Raw genomic sequence first — 27588 nt, forward strand, 5'->3', positions numbered from 1 at the left:
AGGTCTCGTTCACGATCACGAAAAAGGGCTACAGACTACAGGAGAGGCGATCGATCAACACCCCGCGCGCCTGCCGGTCGATCGAGGATCGATGGCCATGGCCATGGACATGGATGATGAGAAGCTGTTCCGCCAAGAGCACGGCTGGTCCTTGCAGCTCAAGTCCGGCCAGGAGATCACGCTAACCCCGGGCGCCAACGAGGCGAACGAGCCCCTCTGCGTCACCGACGTCTTCCTCGTCCACCCGGAGAGCGCCGCCGACCAGGGCGTCGTGGCCGCCTTCGTCGAGATCGGCACGCGGAACATCTTGCTCGCGGCGCTGTCGTCGGAGAGGCCCCGCGTGACGCTGCAGACCCCGGTGGTGCTCGACGAGCAGTTCTGCTTCTACCTGATGCGGCCTGGAACCGACGCAGACGCCGAAGCCGACGCGGTCGTCGTTCAGTTCCAAGGTTACGCTGTGCCGTCTGCGGACGCGAAGGGGGAGATAGAGGAGGACGAAGAAGAGGATGACATGATCGACGATGAGAACCACGAAGAGGAGCAGGAGGAGGAGGAGGAGGAGGACGGCAATGGCACGGAGGACGACGAGGATGCGAGGGGTTCCGACGACTCCCATTACGAATACGACAGCAGGGATGACGGGGAGGTGTGCGGCCTCCCGCTCGGCGTCGAGCTCAACTACGCCTACGCGCCAAGAAGGGACGACAGCGAGGAGGAGTTCGTCGACCGCAAGGTGCACGCGCAAGCGGTTAGGGAGAGACGCGCCAGCCACAAGGCGCAGCGGCGACGCAGGAGGTTCGCCACCGAGGCCGAGGGGCGGTCCCTCGGAGGGCCGGCGCCGCCGGGGCTCGCTTTCCCCGCGGAGCGCCGTCGACGGGTTCCACTTGAAGCAGCACTCCTGGGTATCTTTGTGTTTGTCTATCTGATGGCGATGGTCGCACTGTACATCAGTGGATGAACTGCGTCGTGTTTGTTTTCAAGACGTGATCAATTGTATCAAAATCACTGTTTTCAATAGATCGATGGGGAAAATTTGCATGTTGAAACTAGTCACGTTTGGATATGCAGTTCAGCAGTTGTATATCATGGTTTCTTGTTATTAATACTGATAATATATAGCTCAGCTGTGCATCAACAATTGAAATTTCAGATAAGGTGTAGCACTCACTGGTCAGATCATATCATGTCATACGTACACGTACGCCACCACAAACCAAATGTCATATACAGCTTGATGCAACACAAGTTCCTTCTCCAGCCAACAGCCGACGCATCGCCCATCAGCGCCGATGGATCACCCGGAGCAACAGAACCACCGTTCCCCGCCGCGCCGTTCGTGCAGGACCATCCCGGCGGGACGGTTCGGCCGCACTTTCACCAGTCTCTCGGCTGCCGATCAAGACACACACACAGACATCACATGCAGTCAGTCGACGTTGTTTACACAGATTATTTCAGCACCGAATCAGAATTCAGAAGTCTATCAGCCACCTAGCTCGTAGAAGAGCTCGCCGACGTTCTGCGCCGTCTTCGCTGACGTCTCCAGGAAGAAGAGGCCGTTTCGTTCGGCGTACTCCAACGCTTCCTGCGATCAGAGAAGAAAAAAAACAGAGATGAGATGTAGCATTGAGCCTCTGAATTTTCGTTTCCCTCTCCTGCAGAAATGTTTGGAAATTCTCATGCATGCATGTACCTGTGTCCTGACCTTCCTCTTCTCTTCTAAATCAACCTTGTTGCCCACTAGCGCCATAACCAAGTGTGGATCCCCTGTTTGGACATGCGCAAGATCTAAGCACTGAGATCCAGTTCGGTTACGCTAGGTGATGACAGTTTCAGAGACAGAAAGAAAGCAGAAGTGTGTTGTTGGAACCAAACTGAAGCAGGGTGTACAGCAACGTACCTTGCCTCTGAAGCTCGTCTACCCACTTCTTTGCACGGATGTACGAATCCTGACACAAACGCAAAAAACATATCGAACAAGTGAACGATCAGTTTCAATTTCCATTATTGAAAACAATCAAATCATCCGGTGAAACTAGATGTGCTTCATAACATATTCAGATAATGTTTCTTTCTTTTTTGATGATTCAGAGAACATCCATAACTGAACGAGGAGAAGATGTCCCTCTCACCATGCTGGATATGTCGTAGACGACAACGGCGGCCGCAGCGCCGCGGTAGTACATGGGGGCGAGGCTATGGTACCGCTCCTGGCCGGCAGTGTCCCAGATGTCGAACCTGACGGTGGCGTCTCCCTCGCCGCCACGGCCGCTCACCGGCAGCAGCTGCGAGAAGAAGGCCGCCCCGATGGTCGACTCCTGGCACTCGTAGTAGAGCCCCTTGGCGAACCGGACCACGATGCTGGTCTTCCCGGCGCCCAGGTCTCCCAGAAGCACCTGAAAGCACGACACGCACGCAATTAGTTTCACCATGAAAAGCAAGCGACGTGATCAGCTAGCGAAACTGTACGAGTGTGCGACGTACCCACCAGTTTGGCCTGGATGACGCTGCTCGGAGTTGGAGCCATCATGGATGATCGTTGTATCTCGCTGGTGGTCGGCTTCGTCGCCGGCAATTCAGACTGATGATCAAAGTTGCTTGGCACGTTCGGAGAGAAATGACAGTAACGTTTTCTCACATGCCCTTCGTCGTGTGTACGGCGAAGAAGACCGGTAGTTGCAAGCTTTTAGCTTCTCCGGCATCCGCCGGACAAAACCTGGTAGGTTCAGGTTCTTGACCGTTAGGTCTTTGCCTTGGCCGAGTCCTCGAACTAGTGGTTCCTTAAGAGCATCTCTAGCAGATCTTCACATCATCCTACAAATTCCACTTCGGGTTAATATGGGGGCTTCTACCATTTTTTGGACCAGACCAGACCCTGCATCGGTAGTCTGGCCTGGAAAACAGATCCAAACCGCAGCTTAAAATCGCGAAATGCCCCCATATATGGTGGTCGGCTAGGCAGATGGAGGCCTCCCCATCCGCTCCTCTGCCTCTCCGCCTCTCGCCGACGTAAAATTGAACCCCCACCGGCGAGCAATCGAGCGAGCCCGCGCGAAGATCAACCATCCCGAGCTCCTGTCGACGACGATGGTGGCGGGGCAGCGCTCCAACGGGCATGGGGGCTGCCAGATTGGCCGCGGCGGGAGCTCCACCGAGCGCGGCGAAAGTTCCACCCCTCCTCCCGCTTAGCGAGAAGGAGAACAACGGGGCGGAGAAGGTAAAGTTCGACGCCGCGCGCATCCACGGTAGCTACCATCGCCGCAACTACGGCGTCGCGGTGCCACCCGCTGCTGAAGTGGGAGTTGGACTGCTACCACCGCCGCGCCTCTGTAACATCCCAAATTTTCAAACAAAGAAGAAATTAAATTTCCATTTTTCCAAATTTTGGAAACCAACAAAAACTTTTATTAAGTTAAGTTTGAGGCATAGTGATCATGCTTATATGTTGTATTATTGCCATTAATTGATTGTTAAAGTATTTTGAAATAACCTAAAACCCTAAACCCTAACTTTCTCAAAACCAAATAAGATCAAATATGAAGAAACTAAAAGAAAATAAAAAGACATATGTGGGCATGCGGCCCTAATATGCAAATCTTGACTAATACCCTTTTTACATTTCTAAATGATGGTGAACCATTGTTAAACCCCACTAAACCCTAAACCTCACCCCTCTTCTCACCATCCATTATAATCAAAATTGAAAAGAAAGTAAATTAAAAAGAAAAGGCCTATGTGCCTATAGCTATTGTTTGGATGCGACCCCAGTTCTTTCTAATCTCTCTATCAGGGACATCCGCCATGTTTGCAAACCTGTTTCGAGATTCTCTCGGCAGCAACATGTCATCTCCGTACTTTATGTACTCCTGCATCTGAAGGATGGCGTACCACGCGTCCATCCCATTGTCGGGCGTCGATCGCCTCGAGGCAGGGAAGTTGGTTGTGTGGGTTAAGACCAAGCCTCCTCGGGATTTCCTCTCTACTTTGAGGGGGCCTGCCTTGTTGGCGAAGCCGGTGAGAGCATCATTGAGAAGGGCCCTGATGTGGGAGTAGTCTTTCTTGCGGTCCCTACCCGAGTCGAGATAGACTGCATGCGAGTGTTGCGGGTGCACGACGATGAGGGTGATGTTTTTAATAAAAGTAGTGTTTTCAATAGATTAGGTTATGGTTTTGGTAGCCATTTTCTTTTTGGCTACGCCTCAATAGAGATGACATCCAAAATAAGCGAGATCTCCATTCCAACGTTCATGGTGTGCTGGAAGATTACAATTGTCCAGGTATGAGCCTTGAGATCTTGCTTCGTTACATCGATTTTAATTTTTTTTCCTCATGGTTGTCGCGAACAGAATTTACCTCGCAATATTTTTCCCCGCGGCTACATCCTCGACAATGGTGATTTGTTCTCTCGCTCGATTGGTTTTCCATGGCATGCTCGTGTTGGTACTCTTACCGATATTGATTGACTAATATAACACATGAGTGTGTGCATGTAGCCTTTTTATTGTGACTCAAAATAAAATTATAGGAAAATCTTCTTGTGTACTTACGGTTCTATGGTTTGATATCTATCTTTAGCTACCTTCAGGAAAGTACCAGATTATGTCATGAAAAAAGAAAAAGGTTGAAAACATTAAAAAATTGTTGGTTTCTTCTAGACTTTATTTTATAATCACCGGAGACATCTTGTATATTTCTACCATGTATTATTTATTAAGTAAATATATATAGAATTGATAGTCAAAAAAGTGTTGCGTTTTTTACCAAAAAGAGCGGACATGTACATAAAACCTGTTTAGATATATTCAGACCACCGACACTTATTTTGAAATATAGGAAGGACAGCCCTAGCAAACCTTCCGGACTCCTGCTTCACATGATGACACGATGTCCGCTTAAAGGCAAAATCCTTAATTTGCTGCATTGCAGAAAAAAAGCCCCACTTTTGCTTGATTAAATAAAAAACGGTTCATCTAGAAAATAAAATAAAAATACTCGTCGAATACACCTAGCAGCCCACCAACGATTCGGCATCGGCACCATGGCTACACCTAGCAGCGGCGCGGAGTATTGGAGAGAAGCGCGTATTGGATCCTCTTCTCCGCCTCTGGGTGGAAGCGGCGGCCGGAGCAGCACCGGCGTCAAATAAAACTGAACATCCACTCGAAAGAAAATCTGAAGCTACACCTGTGGACCACAAGCAGAAAGTGGAAGCAGAACCGAAACCAAAAGATGTTCAGGCTGCTCGGGCTGTTGATAACAGCCTTGGTCGATTGAATGATAATACTGGAGGGAAGAATTCTGATAAATCTCATTGCAGGGAAAACTTGGAGAAATCAGTGTCTCCTATTGAAACTAAAAGGGGGGAGTCTCAAAAGCAAGTTCAGAAATTGAAGAAGAAAGACGCCCGCCCTTCTGAAAAAGAGCTGATGGAAGCTATCGAGCTAGATATTGATGGCCTGCCGAAACATGAATCTGGTGCAGTGAAATTTCTTGAGGAAGAAAGTAACAAGGTCAGCGGGAGCCGGAGGCGTGGCCAGAGAGACGCGGCACGGGGCATATCCATCCAGCTGACTCGCGATGATGCACCCTAAATCGCGTCGCCGCCGTCCATGCATAGACACAAGGTCGTCTCCGGCCGGCCCGCCCCTCAACCAAAACCAAACGACGGCAAAACAGATGGAGAAGAAAAACAAGAGCTAGCGCTTCGATTGAATTGGGCTGAAGAGCTCAGCACGCTGACCGGCCGACCTTCTCTTCGACCATAGACGACAGGGACGGAGCTACCGCTCCTCGCCTCGCCTCGCCTCGCCAAAGTCCAAAGTCACAAGTCACGCGATAGCCGACGCGCGGCTGCGTGGCCATAGCTTTCTACTTATAGAGCTAGATGTGAAGAGATGGGGTGCTAATGTTTGGATTATCACGCATGCAACATGCACATGGATCGCTGACATGGCTTGGCAAAATGAGCCCAGACCGTAAAACGAGGCGTTGGTGTTAATTAACTTGTCTCATTCCCGATGGGTCATCTGTATTCATTCTCTAACCAAGTATTCATTTTCCTTCCGAGTCATGGACCTGATGGATGTGTTTGTTTATACTCCCTCCGAGAGAAAGCTACAATGTCTTCTAGCTTACGCCTACGCCACGCTCACGACACACAACACATATTTACAAGGTTGTACATGTACCACAACTATCCATTATTTTTAATACTTCCTCCGATCTATACTACTTACCACTGAATCGCATATATGTAGTACACATTCTAGTGTGCCTATTCACTCATTTCCGCAATAAGTATTATGGACCAAAGGGAGTAATGGTTTTCACTAATAACATATAAATGTACCATGATTTTATTATACAGGTCTATTGAGTTCTCATGATAAGTTCTTTTGATCTTTATTCACAAAACATAGCTCTTGATGATTCATGGGAGCAAAATGCCACCTCTATTCAAGCATCAGGCAAGAAAATATTTATTGATTGTCACAGTTTACATTTGGGCGTCAAAATATTCTGCACCAACATCGCACAGCAGAACACTTGAATTGTTCAAATCAACAGCAGGCCATATGCTGCACCGATCCAACATGCATGCTCATTTTTCAAGACAAAGGCAAATATATATCTCCACTTCAAAAAACCAACCAACAGATAGGAAGCAGCAATTCATGTAACCTGGTGTTGTTTTCATTTGCTACTTTCATGTTTTCAAAAAAAAAATGAATGAATAAATCACCTAGACAATACAGCCCTATGTATGCATGTCCATGCTCAGGTTTTCTACTTGACTACCATGCAGCTTGCATGTCCGCACCAAGTTCCTCTCTCACAACAACACAAGCAAGTTCTCGATAAGTTATAGACCAGCCAACTCTCTATAAGTTGCAGACTGGCCAGCTCATCTCCAGGCTCGTCCTTGCTCATGCGCCACCGCCTGATCCTCCTACTACCCAAATGCCGTCTGCTGGCAGGTTCCTGGATTAGAGTGGTGCCACTGACCAAATACCATATGCCGAGCCGCTTGGCATCCGTTCTCTATCAGCCACAGCAGCTACATGCAAACGTCAAAGGAATGAATGCACAAGGAATACATAAGAAAAAGGAATCCTAATTCAGAAGGTAATGCCTGGATGGCTGTTTTAAACCATCTTGTGGTGATTTCCCTGTACAACACAATCTGCACGCACAGAATCCTTTTCTTTGCAGAGAAAGACCATGTGGCGGTGGACCAGAGCCGTGCCCGTCATCCTCAACACGTCAACCTCCCAAGCACTAGACCAACCCTGCAAATAACAAAGAGGAAGTTATAGGTACAGGTAGTAGGGCAAAGGGCTACAGTAATGTGATCAAGTAGCTTAAGCGAAAAAGCTGAAACTGTTTTCTCCAACATGTACAGCCAGTACATGAATAATCTAAAACAAATGGCAGCGTAACAAATACAATGTGGCTAATTTCCAGCATACCAAACTAGTCACGTCATCACTCCTCAATCATGTAGTACAAAATTAACACAACAATCTGAACCATCAAGGAAACTAATCTCCAGGAGTAGCGCGATACATAAAGGAGGTCCATTGCTAGCTAACTGGTGTTTTCATACACGGATAGCAGATGTCCAGATACTATCTATCAGTAACCAAATGAAAAGAAGTTCACTTCCAAGACAACATAAAATTAAGAAACTACTATGATTATGTACTGACCCACACGGCATGGCAGCACAGTGCATCTACATGCAAACAAGTATTCTCAAAAATGTGGCACCTATGTGGAATTACTTTGCATGTAAACATCATGGTTTGTTCTCTATCGGGAAACTAAATCTGGGTAAATTTCCCTTTTAGAAACCAAATCTTGGTAAATTTCATCGAGTCAAAACCCGACAACCAGGGTCTTCACCAACCAACATGAAAAGGCAAATCTGGCTTTTGTCCAACAAAGAGAGAACGAAACTTGGCCAGGTACTAATAAAGTACGTCTATAGTCACTGACAAACCCCATGAAAGTAGTAGCAACACGGAAGCGCATATCAAGTTAGTGAACTATTTGAAGTCACATGAAACAATGCAAACAAAAAAATTACACATAATCATTTGGTTGTCCAGGCTATAGATTATCAGAACACAACCTGTCCAGAAGCGCCATAAACAGATAACCATGCAGAACATTATTGGCTAACAATGGTATACGACAAACTTCAACAGCCAGGTATACTATCGGCGCACTATGTGTATGCAAAGGCAAAAATGTAAGTAAAAGTTCACGCATCATGCTTCTTCATCAAAAAGCTCTTTCTTGCAAGATGTACAGGCTAATGAAAATCAGGAGCATCCTTCAAAGAGAATAACACAGCAAGCAATTTTTACTTGTGCTGTAACTTGTAATTCTCGCTGCTGCATATATTAATGCATACTTCTGCAACCCTTATGCAATCATCCAATCTCAAGCAGATCAACCTCACAATCCAAAACTTAAAACCAGATGCACTACATATTTCAATACCTCAGCATAAATACACTCGATTTCTTGAATGCATCACTGTGCATATGGTTGTTCCATTCTAAATCAGGAACTTGAAAAACCCTAAAGTCGGAGCTAAGAAGAGGAAGAGGAGGGATTTTACCTTCGAGAAGGACAACATCAGAGGGGTGGACACCATTGCCATTGCCGCTGCCGCAGGAATTCTCGACACACCAAGGACCGGAATCCACTTCTTGATATACCCAAGGACCGGGCATATAAACATCAACTTTGCACCTGACATGTAAAATCAAATAGATTAAAGTATACCAATCTATGAAAGCTCCAGCAATTTCATTCATTTAATCAACAGGGCAAGATGTTGCATTCCATGACTCAAGTGATATAGTAGAGGCAATATTATTGCATCTTAGTCTGATGCAAAACAGAAATCACAAAACTAACAGTATTTGATCTATCAAAATCAACCAGTCAATAGTGTTTCAGACAAACCAACTACCCATAGACATTTTCTGTATTGTGTCATCAGCTAGTCTACTACTTGTTTAATAAGATCAACCACATGTCCCTATTTTCTACAGTAGCACCCTTTCTACTTATAAGAGATAAATTCTATACTCCTTGTGGTATTGCTTCTCTAGCAACTATGTCTGAAAGCATCATCTCGAAACTTGATGAAATGGTTAGAACAACCTTACTTAAAACCTTGGACATAAGTATGTGGCGAAACATAGATGAAGAAACAATATCTTGTTTAACCTGAACATTAGCAAACATATAGATAGGTTGTCTACAGGACATTGGGTACCAAATTGATTAAATGGTTTCAGGAATAAACAAAAACATACATTTCTAATTTTTTATTGTAGCTACTACCAACAGCATCAGTTCATTGTAATCCCCAAACTGAATAAGCATCCTATGCCAGCATTCATAAAATGCATTTGACATCCCGCACAACTAGGATCGAAGCAGATGCACTCAAAATATCTATGTTTCAGCTAAATACAGACCACATTTCAATGTCTCCTAGAAGAGGAGTAGAACAGAGAAGATAGGAGGTTCTCGAGCACACACCGATGCCAGGGCTGGAGCAGCGGAGGACAAGCAAAAATGCATTGTTGTAGAAGAGCACGGAAGTGTACCTGACGCTGGCCGTTGCAAGTAGTCCATGTAGAAGTACCAGACTGCTCACCTAATTATTGTGGCCACACTTCTTCTCGCGACAGTTGACAACCCTCGGATGGCAGACGTGCATAGCACCTGAATTGAAGAGAAAATTAGAACGAAATAGGTAATGCAATTTGGGGTTAAATAGTACTAATTAGAAGATTGGCCGGGTCAGATAGAATAAATGCCTCAAAATGTTTTAGCTCATAAGGTGACCTCATACATCTAATTGGTTAATCATTCCAGCCAATCCATTATGATTCAAAAATATACAACACCATAACTAACTACATGCAACTTGAAGAAACAAAGAACGGATCAGCTACTGACAGTAGAGAAATGTATGTGAAGTGTGTGCTTAGAGATATGGTCACTGAACATATCCTCTGCAAATGAAGGAAGATTGGCTTGGTCAGACAGAATATATGCCTCAGAAGGTTTCAGCTCACAAGGTGACTTCGTACATCTAATTGGTTCATCATTCCAGCCAAGCAACGATGTTCCAAAACTACACTCACAAAAATAACTACATGCAAATAGGAGGAAACAGGCCAAGATCGGCTAGCGACAGTAGGTAAATGTATATATGGAAATGTGTATCTTGGTAATGTTGTCAGTGAACATAACAACAGCAAAAACAGGCAACCACCACTTCTAGAGATTTGTGATGTAGCAGATTGTTCAAGGCCATCACAGCAGAGTAAATCTGTGTGGCACGGAGAACTGTGTATTGTTATCGCCAACCTTCAATGCAAATAATCACCACTATACCAGAGCACTTAGCTCTGCAAATTGGCTATCCGTTTCCACATAGATGAAAGGATACTAGTTTATGGTTCATTTAATCAACAAAGCAAAAGTTGCACTCCACGATTGAAGTGACACAGATGCAAAAATATTGTTGCATCTACGTCTTATGCAAAACAGCAATCACAAACCTAATATTATTTGATCAAAAAAAGCCAACAGTATTTCAAACAAGCCAACAAGCCATAGGCATTTTCTGTAATGAGCACGTACATGACAGAATGGAAGAACCAGAGACTCACCAAAACCACGCAGTCAAAGATGAGGCCACCATTGCCACGGTTGCGTAGCGGTAAACTTGCCTCCTTCGCACGGTAGGGAGAGCGGAAGTAGTGAAACTAGTGGAAGCCTGCAAAGGTAGCTCCAAAGTTAACAACAATTCAAACAAAACCGTGTGCCTTATACTCTAAGGGCACTCAGTAAATAATGATGTGGAAATATGAAGTCATTTATCCTCACTAGATCCGTACTCCAACTATATAAGATATAAAAGGTCTCCACATCTAGATGTAAAAGTTTATGCATTCCAACAAGTACGTGGGTTGTTGATGTCTAAAATGGCTGATTATATCAACCAAGATCGGTATGTCACAAATGTTAGCAAACGACATGCAATTTTGCGAGCATGGACCACTTAAGTAACTCGTTATCATTCCATTTGACATCTTATCTCCATGGTTACATGAGATAACAGAACTTGATTTGATTATTTGAATGCACAACATGTCCGCGGCTTCAATTATTAAGTTAAGCTAATCTTATAAAATAGAGATATAGAAAAATAGGTCTGATAATCACTTTAAACCAAACAAATTGCTTCCCCATCAGCTAGTCATTAATGATTAATCAACTCTATAACAATTTAACACAACCGATTATAGAAAACTTAGCAGGAAAAAATCTTGACTATTGGTGAGGATGTGCTATTAACTCAGAGAAATATAAATGTTAGGAAAGGCCTAACAAGAATTTTGACACCAGAAATGGATCGGCAGTTCTTGCGCATACATTTTTGGAATATATTCTTGTGCACGATATTTGAAAGTGAACTGAGGACTTGAGGAGTGCATACATATGGGTAACTGACGGTAATTCTGAAAGTGGTGTTTGTGTTCAGTGTAAATGCATGGCTTCCAATCTTCATTTTTACAAGTGTATACCGAATTGCATGCAGTTATAGTTAGCTCCTGCCAAGAGAAAAAATAGTCACGATACACGCAAGTACCTGAACAACCAAGAAAATCACATTTCCAGTTCGATATGAAGAAAACCTATGTATGATGTTTAACTCTGACAAACTTGTTGCCCCCCTGTACACTAAATACTCAAGTAGCCCAACGACAAAGAAAATAATGAGAAGAACAAGTTTGGTGGCGACCTTCTGGTACTATGGCGGTCTTTCTCTCGGTGGAGAAGAACCGGAGTCAAGGGGGTGGTGGTGACGTGTTGATGGGGGCAAGCCAAGCGTGGGAGGATCAGGTGTGCCCATCAGAAGCAGCACCACCACCGCCAAGAGCCTTCACCATCAGCAACAACTCCGGGTTGCGCGGAGAGGCTCTGTCCGAGACAACCGCCACCAGTGGTAAGCTCATCATTGACCTGAAAATATGTGCAAAATGATCAAGTAGCTGATGCAAGTCTATTTAGGCACAACTAACTAGCTAGCGAACCACATAACGATCCATGGCAGCGAGTCTGTGCAGACGAAATCAACCCGATAGATGAGAAAAGCAACCTTTTTTCTACTAATATTTAATGTATATAACTGTACACCCGTCGAGTTGCAATTAGTATCCAACATGACAATACTGAACAAATTTGGTAGATGCAAAGGAAAAATATCCCAGCAAGCTAACATGCATTACTTAACAAAACATCCATTATGTATTACCAATTACCAAGTTTACATAACAGTATAAATGCAAAATCAGGTTTATTCCCTCGAATTAACATGAATGCATCCATATTTCCTGAGAAAATCATGAATCCTAGCATCAACTACCAAAACATTTTAGACTCAACGTTTTGATCCTCTGTGACGCAAAAGAGGTTATTAGCATAAGAATATTCTGTTCTTATCATCTTATGCTTAAGCCTAAACCAAGGAAAATAAGCAAGCAGTCCTTAAAAATGTCCCCTACTCCTAATCAAACAATCACGATTAAGCAAGCAGACTAATAAGTAATAACAACTAGACAATGCATCTGGTAGAAATTTAAGCAAAACCAGAAACGAAAATTGAGTTAAGCTAGATAGATAGGAGGTACCCCGCACAAAGGCGGGGCACAGAATATCCATGCCTCCAGGCCATGGTACCACAAAGAAGAGGCGGAAGGAGGTAACCTGAAGAGCTCACCGGAGTGGGGTGTCGCCGAGGCTGAATGTCATCACCACCACCGCGGCCGCACGGCGGCAAGAGGAAAGGAGGTAGTGGAAGCCGGTTGGAAAGCCGAGCATAGCATCCACCCCACTGGAATCTGTAGCCTGCACACCGATATTGCTTTGAACCTGAAAATACATAGGGTTAAGCACTGCCTATGCATAATTAAGCAAGACACAACTGGGAAAAAAAGCTTTCTAAAAGTCCACTTGCATTGACAAATGTAGTTCTGTTTTATTAATTAAGTGAGAAAAGACATACATTTAAAGATAGTTGCATTAACAAGTGCTAACCACACAAAGAATGCAACAAAGCTGAGTATGCAGCCACCAAACAAGCAAGAGGGAAACCGAGCTTACATGAATATACAGATATTTTTTATTCCTGGAACTATATACAGTACATCATTGGATTGGGTCATATATAAAAGAGCTACATGATGTAGCTATCTAACAAGTTCTGGATAGATGAAAAGATGGCAAAGCTGACATGAAAACAAGGTCTGGTGCTACAGAAATTATACTAAACATGGTCAGAAGAGAAACACAAAATAGTTTAAACTACGACCACATCAAATACTTCGAGGTCTTCAGATCCACTGGGGAAGGAGGCAACATCTACATTACAGAAGGGAAAGCTTAAACAAGAACATACATTCATTTCTGCATATCGCCTCAAACCGCACATCATAAACAAAAGATTACACACCAATCAACAAGCACCACACACAGATTCAGAGCTCATCAGCAAGTAATAGGAGAAAGAAGATCTGGGTCAGTGAAGTTACCCAGAAGCGCTTGGGAAACTCGGCAATGAGCTTGTCGTGGTGTTGTTCACCTTCTCCTTTTGCTTCACGTTGCTCCAATTCTGCAACCCCAGCCAATACAAACTCCATGAGAAGACAACACTAAGTCAAATCAAACAAGCAGGGAAAGGGGCCGGGGTGGGATTAAACCTTCCTCTGCTTAGCGATCAATGCTGAGATGGATCCTTGGGTCATTCTGTCTTAGTAAGCAGGTCCTTGACGATGGCAACGACCCTAGCCTTATCGACCGTCCATGCCACATAGGTCGGTCAACACGTTTTCCAAGTTGAAGCTGCAACGCCAGTTTGTTTTATGCAAACAGCAAAGTGGTCAGCACCAATCTCTGAATGATGAAATCCGAGAATTAAGAGGACCAGCAAAAGTGCTGGTCAACATGTGGACTTGTAAATTTTACTCCAGCAATTTAAGAATGGTAAAGAGATTCAGCATAGTTTGAATAGGACCAGGGAATCGAGGATCATCAACTATTAGTCTTTTGCCTTCCAAAGGAAAGACTTGAGGGGTCAGCTACTACTAGTAACCATCCATCTCAGTAAAAAAGATTCAGAACGAGAACAGGATCAATAAACTACACGAGAAATAAAAATCTATGTAATTTTTATTACGCCATGGTCACACGTCGCCAAACAGATGATTGCTATAGACGGACAGGAATAGATTCAGTGGAGCAAGAATAATAGCATGCAGCTATCTTCAGAATCAAATCACAGGAAATAAACGTATTATTCCCCCTAAATAAAATTTGATCAAGATTACACAACACCAGTCCAGTAACAACAAGAAGATGACTCCAACAGAAAATTCATGAATTACATAGCCCTGGACCTCAAGTCACCAGACCTTCTTAGTAGTTAAAACCTAGCAACCACATATCTATATAGTCATTGTATCACCACAAACCCATATGGGGGTCATCGGACAGAACAGATGCTACCACAAACCACTTAGAGGAGAAGGAAGGGAGAAATCGATGCTCACCAGAGGGCAATTGTATACAAGGCCAAGACTTCACCGCCCCAGTGGTTGTGACACGGTGAACTCGTCGCCATCACACCAGAAGTCATGTCCGTCCAGGACTGAGCAGCATGACAGAGCATGGCAGCAAGGCCGGAGGTAAGGAGTCAAAGCCGCGGGTATATTGTGCATATATATCTGGCTGTCACTCACAAGACTATTCACCCTCTTGCTGACAGATATCTACATGCAAAAAGAAGTGTTAACACGATAATCAAACTCAGAAAGTTCATGCTTAGAAGAATGTAAGTAATCTAGCTACTTGACCATGATTTCAAAATCTGGAACCTAATACAGTAAAGTTCCACCTGTAGCTCTCATTAAACTCCAACAAAAATAACGATGCTTGATGTCACATGCATCTAGTGATCTAAGATGCCAAGTAACATAACAGTGCATCTAGTGACACAAAGAAAGTAACCCATAACGGAGGGGCGTCATGTTGGTGTGCTATATGTTTAAAGTTGAACCCCAATCAGAGTCCATCTTGACCTTTTCATGCCCGGTGCTAAACATGGCAATTGAGCAATAATTAAATGGGGCAGTTTTTTCTTATAACAAGCACGTGTAAGGAAGTAAACTAATGTTACAGAACTGATATGAACCATTTGAAGGAATGAATTACAAAAACATGTTTTCTGCTCTACTTTTGCCACCAACATTTTGCGACACAAGCCATCGATTTTTTTTTGACCCAACACAACCACAAATACAAGTTGGCCTTGCATGTTGTTGTCCATTTCAGCAAGTACAAAAACAGGAAGAAATTGGATAGCATGGCAGCAGAAAGAGGGGAAAAGCTCTTGCCCGGGTATCATGAAAAAGATCAATACACTACGCGGCAACAAAAATATGTATTTTTAATACACCAAACAAATGAGTATTATACACGGAAATGAATAGATTCAATGAAGCAAGAATAATAGCATGCAGTTATCATCAGAATCAAACCACAGAAAATAAACGTGATATTGTCCCACAAAATTTGATCAAGATTACACAACACCAGCCAAGTAACAAGAAAATGACTTTAATAGAAAGTTCATGAATTACATATCCCTAGAACTCGTATCACCAAACCTTCTTTGTAGTAAAAACCTAGCAATAAAATAGCCAAATAGTCATCCTATCCTATCAACACAAACCAATATGGGGGGTCATCGGCTAAATGAACAGAGCAAATACTACACCAGAGTGGGTAGAGGAGATGGAATACATCAGAGCTCACCAAAGGGCAATTGGATCCAAGGTCGAGACATCACCACCCCCTGGTTGGGGCACGGTGAACCACCACCATCACACCAGTAGTCATGTCCGTCCACTGCCGAGCAGCGGGATGGGAGTACAGCAGCAAGGGCGGAGGTAAGCAGTTCAGGCCGAGGTCATAGTGTACATCTATATCTGGCTGTCACTCACAAGACTTTTCACCCTCTTGGTGTCAGATATCAACACGCAAAAAAGAAATGTGAACACAGTAATCAAATTCAAAAAGTTCATGCTTGGAAGAATGCAAGTAATCTAGCTACTTGACCAATATGATTTCCAAAACTGGAACCTAATACAAGAAAGTTCCACTTGTAGCTCTCATTAAACTCCCACAGAAATGACAACGCTTGATGGCAAGTGCATCTAGTGATGTAAGATGCCAATGCAACATAACAGTGCATCTAGTGAGACAGAAGAAAGTGACTCATAACAACATAGGCGCTTCATGCTGGCTCGGTCGTATGTTTTAAGTTGAACCCCAATGGATGATATTAGTGGCTTCATTTGAATATAAAGTGGGCTCGGACTTATTTTTTTTCCTAAAATCGAGGACTTGGCATTTGAATGCCTGGTGCTAAACATGGCAATTGAGCGACAAGTAAATGTGGTAGTTTTTATCTTCTAACAATATGGGTAAGGGAAAAAAACTAATGTTACAGAACTGATATGAACAATTTTGCAGTTTTTGAAATACACAAATGTGTTTCTGGCTCTATTTTGCCACCAACATTTTGCAACACAAGCCATCGATCATTTTTCTGACTCAACAGACACAAATACCAGTTGCCCTGTGCCCATTTCAGCAAGTACAAAAATAGGAGGAAATTGAATAACGTGGAAGCCAACGATCCGAGTTCAAGCAAATTAAAAAATTGACCTTCTGGTGCCAATGCCAACGTGTTCTGAATGGGCGAGATAGCCATTGTTGGGCTTTGGGCCAAGCAGCTTGACCTCGTGCAGAACGGCCTCTGCAGCAGGACCGCCAGAGCAGGAATGGGTTGGTCACACCAGACCGAAGGAGCTAGACTGCTAGAGGCAAGCCATGCCACGTGTAACACATTCTGTTGATGGAGAGTTGGTAATGACTATTGATGACCACATCAAATTACATTGTCCCCTGAATTTCTTCCCTCAAAACATATTCAGTCCCTACAAGAAAGGAACCCAGAAGTCAAACACAATGGCAAAGGACATAAGAGGAACACAAAGTGGTCAGCACCAATCTCTGAATGATGAAACACGAGAAATAGAAGGAATAATGATGGTCAATGAATTGCATAATATCACATGTGGACTTGTAAATTTTACTCCAGAAATTTAATAATGGTGAAGAGATTCAGCATAGTGTGAGGAGGACCAAAGAATCAAGGATCAGCAACTATTAGTCTTTTTCCAGCCAAAGACATGAGGGGTCAGCTACTACTAGTAACCATCATCCCAGTAAAAAAAGATTCAGGGCATGAACAAGATCAATAAACTACGCAAAAAAAAAGATACGTATTTTCATTACACCACAGCCACGCGTCGCAAAATAGATGATTATTACACAGACGGGAATTGATTCAGTGAAGCAAGAACAATATCATGCATCTATCATCAGAATCAAACCACGGGAAATAAACGGGCTATTCTCCCTACACAAAATTTGATCAAGATTACACAACACCAGTCCAGTAACAACAAGAAAATGACTTTAACAGAAAATTCATGAATTACATAGCCCTAGACCTCGAATCACCAAACCGTTTTAGTATTTAAGACCTATCAACTAAATAGCCAGATAAGCATCCTATCACAACATACCAATATGGGGGAGGGGGGTCATCAGCTCGATGGACAGTGCAGATGCTAGCACAAAGCACTTAGGAGATGGAAGGGATGAATTGGGCTCACCAGAGGGCAATTGTAGCCAAGGACGAGACATCACCACCCTCGTGGTTGTGGCACAGTGAAATCGCTGCCATCACACGAGCAGTCATGTTCCTCCACGACCGAGCAGCATGACACAAGGACGGCGGCGAGGGCAGAGGTAAGCAGTCGTAGCCGCTTGCATATTGTGCACCTACATGTGGCTCACTCACAAGACTCAGCCGAAGCCACGGGCATATTGTGCGTCTATATCTGGCTGCCACTCACAAGACTATTCACCCTCTTGGTCAGATATCTGCCACTCACAAGAATGTAAGTAATCTAGCTACTTGACTAATATGATTTCTAAATCTGGAAACAAATACAGAAAAGGTCCACTTGTAGCTCTCATTGCAAATAATACATATGTGAAAATCCTAGTTATTCTACGCCCTGCCGATCATACCAGAGAAGTAAAAAAGAAGTAAATATAGCAGTTATACAAACATTATTGAGAACATCAGAGCCAGAGGCAAAAGAATCAAATACTGTTGCAAGCCCCTTGGTACCAAAACATCCAGCCCTTCCAACATGTGGAGGTGAATATGTTACCCAGATATAATACCACCAACCACGAATAGTAGGGCAAAGTTATAATTACCCTGTGCAAGTATGTACATCAGCATAATCATGTATGTCATAGTTTATGACAGTATTGACACGCTAAATATCAATTCCCCAGCCAACTAAATATGTAGCCACAAGAGTCCTCTTGTGTCCTTCCTTGAAGTTCTTGTACTGGCACAACCTATACAAGCACCACTATTAGATATGAAAAATGGCTAAAAACTGAGCAATAAAGCAAATTGCAGATGTACATAGTACTACCAATGTTTTACAACTCATAAAGTCAAGTGAGTTGCCAGGGGTACAAACTCAAAGACTAGTATATTTAAGTATGTGTTACTAGTCAGATCCATGTTGCTAGGTAGTAGCTAAAATACGCAGGAAGAGCTTCATTCTATCCAACCGGACATCGCCTAATAACTAGGCATACTAAATCACACAGCATGGTAACAGCTCGCGATAATTGATAACAAAGACTAGATCAAGTAGTTAGTAGTTCATATCAGTAGAACAAGTAAAAGAACAGTTTTCATACAGAAGCTTGGTTCTGGACATGAAAAAGAACACAAAAATTTATTTTTCCGACTCAACAGCCACAAATAAAAGTTGCCCTGGCATGCTGGTGCCCATTTCAGCAAATACGAAAATGGGAAGAAATTGGATAGCATCGGAGGAATCAATTCAAGCACGGGCGAGGAAAAAAATTGACCTTTGGGGGCCGATGTCGACATGTTCTAAACGGAGGCGTCAAGCTCGCCGCAATTGGCCATTGGGGCCAAGCAGCTTGACCTCGTGCAGGACGGCCTCCTTGCGGCGGCAGCAGCAGCAGCACCACCACCACAGCCCGAAAGTATGTGTTACACCAGACAGAAGCATTAGAGGCAAACTGTGTCACGTGGACTATATGTAGGTCATGGAGTATTGGTAGTGATCATCGATGACCACAGAAAACTACATTGTCCCCTCACTTTCTTCCAGCAAAACATATTCAATCCCTACAAAAAAGGAACCGGGAAGTCAAACACAATGGCAAAGGGCATAAGAGGAGCACAAAGTATTAAACCGGGAAAACGCTCTTGCCACATCATCCTCCAAAAAATAGTGTGGCCATCTTCTTCATGGGTATTTTATTTGGTAATAGTAACTAGACATGTTATTTCAACATTATCAGAAGCTATTACAAGTGAAAATCAAAACCAGAACATTCAAGATTTATAGACCTTGGTGTGGCAGGGAAGAACCGTGAGCTCCTCGGAGCCACGGGGAGAACACCATCATCATACCGTTGAGGCTTTGGTGGCCTGGTCTCTCCTCCCTGGTGAGAGGCATGGCACAAAAATTTATTACTGGATACAAGGAACAGGGTGTGATACAACTGTGAACAATAGCAAAACAATAAAAGGACCATCTATATATTAACAACCCCATGCCAGAGCTAAATGTACCCCAAAATTGTTTAAGAAGAGTATTTGAAAACTGAGGATCTAAAAGGTTCTCAACTTTTCACATACAAGCATTACTGGCTCATTGCAAGATAATAAATGGCAACATCGACCCAGAGCAAAGAAAGGCCGCTCGACAGCATCCAGCAAGCGCAAGGCCACGGAAGACCCGAGGCGGCCTGGGGTTAGCCTTTCGGCAACGGGAGTCGTTGTTTCAGTTCGGATTGGATCGTGTTTTGGATTACGGCAGTAGCAAGGAATTCAGACGACGCGTAGGAGTAAGAGGAATTCGGACGAAGCAGATGATGTATGTACCATCTGCAGGTGGAGGAAGCTGGTTCTTGTCGGCGGCGGTCTCTTGCTTGGGTGACATGAGCAGGGGGACAGGTCGTGGCCGTGGTCGGCGGAATACGGCCCCATGTCCATCATCTTTCCACAGCTTTGCTGGCCCTGATCTCTCCTTCCTGGTTAAGGACGTGGCACCAAGTTAGTACAGAATTGGGTGGATACAAGGAACAGGGTGTGGATAACTCTGAACAGCAGCAAAACAACAAATAGCACCATGTATATATTAAGCCAGTGCCAGAGAAATGTACACAAAAATAAATAGTTGAAGATTTACGTCAAAGTTCCAGAGTGCAAGCCTGTGATGTTATTTAATTTAGAGCACGGCTGATTGTGGAAATGGGGAGCAGAAGGGTGTGTGTGTGTGTGTAATATAGCAGATTGCAATACATGTGACCTATAGGACGTTAGAACATCTACCATGGAACAATCATTCCACTCCACCGAGACTATTCGTTGTCAACAATTATAATTAGCTCTTGGTCAGAGAGCACAGCCAAGAGCAGAGCCAAACATCGGATATCAAGTGAAGCCATACTTACTAAGAAAAACATTCAAGCCTATACAGATTCTCAACGGAAGCCATCCGAAGGGGGGTACCGGCCGCTCTACAGCATCAAGCAACCTCAACGCCACGGACGGACCCGAGCCTGCCTGGGGTTAGCCTTTCGGCAACGGGAGTCGTTGTTTCAGTTGAGATTGAATAGGATTGTTTTTTGGATTGCGGCAGTAGCAAGGAATTCAGACGACGCGTAGGAGTACGTAAGAGGAAGTGACGATTCGAAGCCTAGCAATCTTTGTGATGGAACTATATTACTCTTCCCTTGAGCTAATAATCCCTGGCATTTGGGTTATTATAGGTAATAATGCACGAAGCAGCCGATGTATGTACCATCTGCAGGTGGAGGAAGCTGGTTCTTGTCGGCGGCGGCCTCTTGCTTGGGTGACATGAGCAGGGGGACAGGTCGTGGCAAGACGGCTCCAGCAGGTCCACTCGGGAAGCGGTGCTCTGTGAGACCACCATGACCAGTTAGCTGTGAGCTGCAAAAGACAGAGATGCAGATGAGATTGTTGTTGCTGCTCCCCAGACTAGGGAGGGAACCACGCATGGCGTCCATGGCAGTGGGGATTAGCGGAAGGAAAGGCGGGCCCTTGCCAAACCATACTTAATTACCAGGTCGTTGCCGAGTTGGACGGCTGCAGCGGCGTGCCTTGCTCCCCCCTTGGCGCCGCCTCGGTAGACGCAGGTCCGGCTGGAATCAGGACGGCCGGAGAGGGTGCTACCAGCCGCTCCTTGGCGCTGGCTCGGTAGACGGAGGACCGGCGGCCGGCGCCGCCCCGCGGGAGTTGGTTGCCTCCGAACCCTAGCAGGTGAGGCTGGGGAAATGGTTGGGGCGGCGCGGAGGTCCATGGCGGCGTGTACGGGGTGGATTGGAGGGCGGAGGGCGGCGGTGGTGGAGGGTGGAGGTGGTGCGAGAGAAGAGGGGCGGCGTTGGGTAGGCGGCGGCGCTGGTACTGAATGGTTAGAGAAGGAGAAAGGGTGGGTGCGGCGTGGAAGGAAGGGGGAATAGGGCTGGCGTCGACGCCGGCGAGGGGCGCGGTATAGGGTGGCCGGCGAGCGAGGAGCAGCATCAGCGAGCGGCGGCGCGGCGTTGTCTTGTTTTTCTCGACCTCGAGGGGATGAAATGGGGGAAAGTGGAAGGGGCCGGCGTTTGGTTTGGGGGATTTCCTCTGATTTCGATTTCTCGGGAGGATGGATTTTTTTTGGTTCACGCTTTTATGCGCCGCGCCGCCAGCCCGGGGAGTCGGATCGACCCACGCATTTTTATTCGTGCTGTGCTGCCACGCATTGAATTTACTCTCAGAGCACCAATTCAATTCACCGCTGTGCGAGAAGAAGGCCGCCCCGATGGTCGCGCCCCTTGACGAACCGGACCACGATGCTGGTCTTCCCGGCGCACCTGAAAGCACCACACGCACGTTGTGACCGACGATATATTCCTCTCAGAGCAGGAGTCGGACTCGGCAAGCCCTCCCTCCCGAGATCAATATAAGCAGGGCAAGCACCGCGTTCCACGGCGCACAAAGCAAGCGCTCCGTCCGGCCTCGTTCGATCACGAAGAGCACATCACAGGAACGTCTTCGTGCTCGGCGATTTGGACCAGGGCATGGCCATGGACGAGCAGCAGCGAGCCGCGTACCGCTGGGGCCTGGTGGCCAAGAGCGCGCGGCTGCTGCGGGCACAGGCTGACCCCGAGGCCCGATGAGCCCGTCTGGGTCGACGAGGTCTCCCTCGTCGGCCAGGCTGACGCCGGCCAGGGCGCCGTGGACGCCCGCGTCGAGATCGGCACGCGGGACCTTCTACTCGCGACGCTGTCGGCTGAGAAGCCCGAGGTGGTGCTGCATACCCCGGTGTTGCTCGACGAGGAGTTCTGTTTCTACGTGACGCCGCACGGAGGCTACTCCGACTCCGACTCCGGCGCTGATGATGCTGACACCGAGAGCGACGACACCAACGATGGGGTCGCCGTCTACTTCGGGGGTATTGTGTCTCCTCTGGAGCCTCTGGACACGGAGGAGGACGAAGAGGCCGGGAGTTCGGAGTATAGCGATGATGACGAGGAGGAACACGAGAAGGGGAGCCAGGACACTAACACGGAGGACGATGGCGATGCGGTGAGTTCAGGCAACAAAGACATCGCTAGCTGCTACGAGGAGGACAAGAGAAGCGACGGCGAGGTGGGCCGGCGCTCGGGAATTTTTGCGTTTCTCTGTCTACTGACGTTCCTCGTATTGGTGATGTCACTCATGTATTGTTAGTTCATGATGATGATGCTCGTCTATGGCTAAACTGTGTTGTTGATTTTACTTGATTTGGAGATAGTAGTGTAACAGATTGGTTGTGTTCAATAAAAGGGAAATTTGTAAGTTGGGTCATCCATTTGTTCAATAAAAGATTTGATGAATAAAATTAGGTACTAATTGAAGATATTACTTACTACATCTGTTATTCCAGAGTTAAGTAGAATTAGGAAACCCTTCGAAATTTTATCTCGAGCATCTAGAGCGCCTAGGTTTTTTCCAAAATATTATGCTGTTTTGCTAGTTCGTGAAGCAATATGATAAAAATTTATTGCCATTTTGCCTCACTACCAAGACTCCTAGGTAAGAAAGATTTTTTTCGATAAAGGAAATATATTAATATCAAAAGTTACCAATTACATCCAGTCTCTGCAACAACGCACATCCTAATGGCAGTACGGATGCACACAACCAAAAAAAACTAAGAAACAAAAGTCCCGCTATAGCATCCTAGGCTTAGAAACAACAATACAACCACCAGCGAGACAACACCTGAAAATACAACATCTCCAAAAACAACGCCTCCAAGAAGGAAACGGTGCACCAGCGCCGTCGTCGCCCGACCAAAGATCGTAGGTTTTCACCCTGAAAATAGTCTCCGCTCTCAAAACAATGCCTCCAACAAGATCATTGTCAGGCACAACCAGTTAAGGCCAGACCTTGGGTTTTCACCTGAAAGGTAGGACGCCGAACTTCACATGTGCTGCCGCCCCACTTCCATATCACTGTTGCGAATCCTGGGACACCAAGCAAGTCTCTCAACAACGCGGAGACTTGAACCTCCCTTAGCTAGTCCTCCATTCCGGCATTCATGTTATTCTCTTCATCTGACTGCATCCTGGACCAAAATGTCACTTGATGCTAACACGGACCAGAGCTTCGCGCCGCTCCCTCCAAATCCAATCGGCCGGAATAAAAGCATGGGTGCGCACGACCGAATACCACCGATCCAGCAAACTCCAGGCAAAAAAAAAGCACTGTTATATTTGCCAGCGGCGCCTTCCAGAACTCAACACTCCTGCCGAATCGAGAAGAGCAAACCTCAGGACAGTCTTCATCTTCGCCCAAGAGAGACCCGAGGACTGCCGCCTTTATTCAGGTCGGGCCCCCTTGCCGGCGACCATCCCAAGCTGGCCACGGCTGCCACCGGAGACACCAAGCGCAAATTGCTATGTCCGGAGACACCGCACACGCCCTGGGCAACGCCGCAACCGAACGCCAGCCCTCCACCTGCGATATCAGCCATCGCCGGCTTCCATGCCTCTCTACCTCACCGCCGGTTCACGGTGACAGATCAAAAAGACCCGGCACCACCATCCGCAGACCGGCCATCTCCGGTGAAAAGAGGGCCGCCTCCACCGTCGAACCCAAGGTTGCTGCCCCGGGCGACCTCGTGCCGCGGTAGAATCCCGAGATCATCACCACACACCGGCGAGAGGTGGAGGGGATGGCGCAGAACGCCGCCCACCACCAACCACCACCGGTGTGCCGCCGCCGGGAGGCGGGGAGCCGCAGCACAGATCAAGTCTAGCCGTCGTCACCCAGCCATCCGCGTCCGACCGCCGCCGCCCAGCCATCCACACGGGAGTCGGGGAGGCCGCTGCCGCAGTGTCGAGGGAAGATCCCGGCCGCCGTCCGCTGCGCCCCACGAGGTAAGGCCACCGCCACACACCGCGGTCTTTGCCCAGCGGTGCCACCGGCGGCGGCGGGAGGCGGGAGCCGGTTAGGGTTTCGGGAGGGAGGGGGTGCGGCCTAACATACAAGGTTTTTCCGGAAAAGAAAAATTAATAAATGGGGAGAATTTCACTTCCCAGCCTCTGCACCAACCAGGAATGCACATAGCCATTTGGCATGAGTACTAAGATTTTTAGTCTTGGTTAAGATTAAAGCATAATCCTCAAGATAAATTGCATGAGTACCACGACCAGCCTGGGCCTCAAATAAAAATAGGAACCTAAATCGCAATCCAACCCGTGTCCGTGGAGGATTAGAATCCGTGTGGTGGGGCCATGTAAAACATCCATCACCTCTCGGAATCGGCAAGAGTTCCCGGCCGGGCCGGTCAATATAAGCACGCAAGATCTTGTGCAGCTGATGCGCAAAGCAAAGCTAGGTCTCGTTCACGATCGAGAAAAAGGGCTACAGACTACAGGAGAGGCGATCGATCAGCACCCCGCGCGCCTGCCGGTCGATCGAAGATGGCCATGGCCATGGACATGGATGATGAGAAGCTGTTTCGCCAAGAGCACGGCTGGTCCTTGCAGCTCAAATCCGGCAAGGAGATCACGCTAACCCCGGGCGCCAACGAGGCGAACGAGCCCCTCTGCGTCACCGACGTCTTCCTCGTCCACCCGGAGAGCGCCGCCGACCAGGGCGTCGTGGCCGCCTTCGTCGAGATCGGCACGCGGAACATCTTGCTCGCGGCGCTTTCGTCGGAGAGGCCCCGCGTGACGCTGCAGACCCCGGTGGTGCTGGACGAGCAGTTCTGCTTCTACCTGATGCGGCCTGGAACCGACGCAGACGCAGACGCCGACGCCGAAGCCGACGCGGTCGTCGTTCAGTTCCAAGGTTACGCTGTGCCGTCTGCGGACACCAAGGGGGAGATAGAGGAGGACGAAGAAGAGGATGACATGATCGACGATGAGAACCACGAAGAGGAGCAGGAGGAGGAGGAGGGTGACGGCAATGGCACGGAGGACGACGAGGATGCAAGAGATTCCGACTCCCACTACGAATACGACAGCAGGGATGACGGGGAGGTGTGCGGCCTCCCGCTCGGCGTCGAGCTCAACTACGCCTACGCGCCAAGAAGGGACGACAGCGAGGAGGAGTTCGTCGACCGCAAGGTGCGCGCGCAAGCGGTCAGGGAGAGGCGCGCCAGCCACAAGGCGCAGCGGCGACGCAGGAGGTTCGCCACCGAGGCTGAGGGGCGGTCCCTCGGAGGGCCGGCGCCGCCGGGGTTCGCTTTCGGCGCGGAGCGCCGTCGACGGGTTCCACTTGAAGCAGCTCTCCTGGGTATCTTTGTGTTTGTCTATCTGATGGCGATGGTCGCACTGTACATCAGTGGATGAACTGCGTCGTGTTTGTTTTCAAGACGTGATCAACTGTATCAAAATCACTGTTTTCAATAGATCGAAGGGGAAAATTTGCATGTAGAAACTAGTCACGTTTGGATATGCAGTTCAGCAGTTGTAGATCATTGTTTCTTGTTATTACTGAAAATATATAGCTCTGCTGTGCATCAACAATTGAAATTTCAGATAAGGTGTAGCACTCACTGGTCAGATCCCTGTGAATCATATCCTATCATCTCGTACGTACACGTGCGCCACCACAAACCAAATGTCATATACAGATTGACACAACACAAGTTCCTTCGTCCGCCAACACCCGACGCATCGGCCATCTGCGCCGATGGATCACCCGAACAACAGAACCACCGTCCCCCGCCGCCACCGCCGTGCTGATCGTGCAAGACCATCCCGGCGGGACGGTTCGGCCGCACTTTCACCAGTCTCTCGGCTGCCAATCAACACACACACATCACAGTCGACGTTGTTTACACAGATTATTTCAAGACGTGATCAATTATAACAAAATCATTGTTGTCAATACTTGATCGAAGGGGAATTTGCATGTTGAAACTAGTTACGTGTTTGGATATTCAGTTCAGCAGTTGTATATCATTTGTTTCTTGTTATTAATACTGAAAATATATAGCTTAGCTGTGCATCAACAATTGGAATTTCAGATAAGGTGTAGCACTCACTGGTCAGATCCCTGTGAATCATATCATATCATACGCACACGTACACCACCACAAACCAAACCAAATGTCATATACAGCTTGACAGAGCCGCCCCCAACCCAGCGGCCCCCAACCCTAACCCTCCGCCCCCAACCCTCCGCCGCCGCCGCCGCCGGTAGCGCTGCCGGGGCAAAGTCCCTCGGGGCGTGGCGGCGGCGGGGGCCCTTCCTCGTCGCCGCGTGGAGATCGGCGGCCGGATCCCCACCTCCTCGATGCTTGGCGGAGGACGCGCGTGGGATGGGCGACGGCGGTGGCGGCCCTCCTCCCGTCGGCTGTCCCCTGACGGACCGGTCGGCGTGGGCGGGATGGGCGGCGCTGCGGTCTCCCTCTTCTCGTTGGCTTCCCGCAGCACTCCGGCAGGGGTTGGTGGTGGGCGGCGGCCAAACCCTCGGTCCGCGCCATGCCATCCATCCCCGCCTCTCGTTGGTGCGTGGAGGCGATCTCGGGCATCTTCCGCGACACGAGGGCGCCCGGGGCAGCAGCCTTGGGTTTGACGGAGGAGGTGGCCTCTTCTTTGCCGGAGAGGGTCGGCCTGCGGTTGGTGGTGGTGGATTTTTGATCTATCATCACCATCCGGCGGCGAGATGGAGGTGCATGGAAGCCGGCGATGGTGTCGCCGGTGGAGGGTTGGGTTGGCCAGCCCGGGATGGTCGCCGACGTGGGGGTCCGGCCTGAATAAAGACGGCGGTCCTAGGGCCTCTCTTGC

The 27588-nt window shown here is 47.2% G+C and overlaps 2 protein-coding genes, 1 long non-coding RNA gene and 3 other non-coding genes across 6 annotated transcripts in view; all 6 read right to left on the reverse strand.

The window, feature by feature from the left end:
• Positions 1–27588, reverse strand: part of LOC127326668 (uncharacterized) — a 62826-nt gene that overhangs the window by 14339 nt on the left and 20899 nt on the right. The window contains exons 2-6 of the mRNA XM_071823011.1: positions 21387–21652; positions 21105–21253; positions 19646–19740; positions 19135–19420; positions 18460–18606 (exon numbers count right to left, since the gene is read on the reverse strand). Coding sequence (XP_071679112.1) covers positions 19377–19420; positions 19646–19740; positions 21105–21253; positions 21387–21623 — 525 coding nt within the window. The 5' untranslated portion in view covers positions 21624–21652 and the 3' untranslated portion in view covers positions 18460–18606; positions 19135–19376. The remainder of the gene's footprint in view (positions 1–18459; positions 18607–19134; positions 19421–19645; positions 19741–21104; positions 21254–21386; positions 21653–27588) is intronic.
• On the reverse strand, positions 1295–2647 carry LOC139833969 (ras-related protein RHN1-like). The gene is made up of 6 exons (XM_071824348.1): positions 2489–2647; positions 2133–2396; positions 1901–1949; positions 1694–1767; positions 1492–1585; positions 1295–1389 (listed from the first exon to the last, which is right to left on the reverse strand). The coding sequence occupies exons 1-6, from the start codon at positions 2528–2530 to the stop codon at positions 1295–1297; spliced, it is 618 nt and encodes a 205-aa protein (XP_071680449.1). The 5' UTR covers positions 2531–2647.
• LOC139832997 (uncharacterized) overlaps positions 6605–27588 on the reverse strand; it is a 34904-nt gene continuing 13920 nt past the window's right edge. Inside the window, exons 2-10 of the long non-coding RNA XR_011747954.1 lie at positions 14649–14867; positions 13800–13941; positions 13632–13711; positions 12821–12972; positions 11843–12063; positions 10678–10813; positions 9565–9750; positions 8630–8763; positions 6605–7289 (exon numbers count right to left, since the gene is read on the reverse strand). This is a non-coding gene — a long non-coding RNA (uncharacterized lncRNA). The remainder of the gene's footprint in view (positions 7290–8629; positions 8764–9564; positions 9751–10677; positions 10814–11842; positions 12064–12820; positions 12973–13631; positions 13712–13799; positions 13942–14648; positions 14868–27588) is intronic.
• Positions 9818–9909, reverse strand: LOC127326687 (small nucleolar RNA Z266). The gene has a single exon (XR_007868064.1). It is a non-coding gene; the product is annotated as a small nucleolar RNA Z266 (small nucleolar RNA).
• Positions 10059–10150, reverse strand: LOC127326688 (small nucleolar RNA Z266). Its single transcript, XR_007868065.1, has one exon. It is a non-coding gene; the product is annotated as a small nucleolar RNA Z266 (small nucleolar RNA).
• Positions 10324–10443, reverse strand: LOC127326686 (small nucleolar RNA snoR86). The gene has a single exon (XR_007868063.1). It is a non-coding gene; the product is annotated as a small nucleolar RNA snoR86 (small nucleolar RNA).

Source organism: Lolium perenne, chromosome 7 (assembly GCF_019359855.2).
Source record: "Lolium perenne isolate Kyuss_39 chromosome 7, Kyuss_2.0, whole genome shotgun sequence".
Taxonomy (NCBI): domain Eukaryota; kingdom Viridiplantae; phylum Streptophyta; class Magnoliopsida; order Poales; family Poaceae; genus Lolium; species Lolium perenne.

Bases quoted from the DNA above. Each gene is read 5' to 3' on its own strand.
- LOC139833969 (XM_071824348.1), bottom strand. From the start codon at position 2,530: ATGATGGCTCCAACTCCGAGCAGCGTCATCCAGGCCAAACTG. The intron at 2,397-2,488 runs GTGGGTACGTCG...TCGTGCTTTCAG, and splicing joins GCGTCATCCAGGCCAAACTG to GTGCTTCTGGGAGACCTGGG. The intron at 1,390-1,491 runs GTGGCTGATAGA...CTTGATCGGCAG, and splicing joins CGAGCTCTTCTACGAGCTAG to CCGAGAGACTGGTGAAAGTG.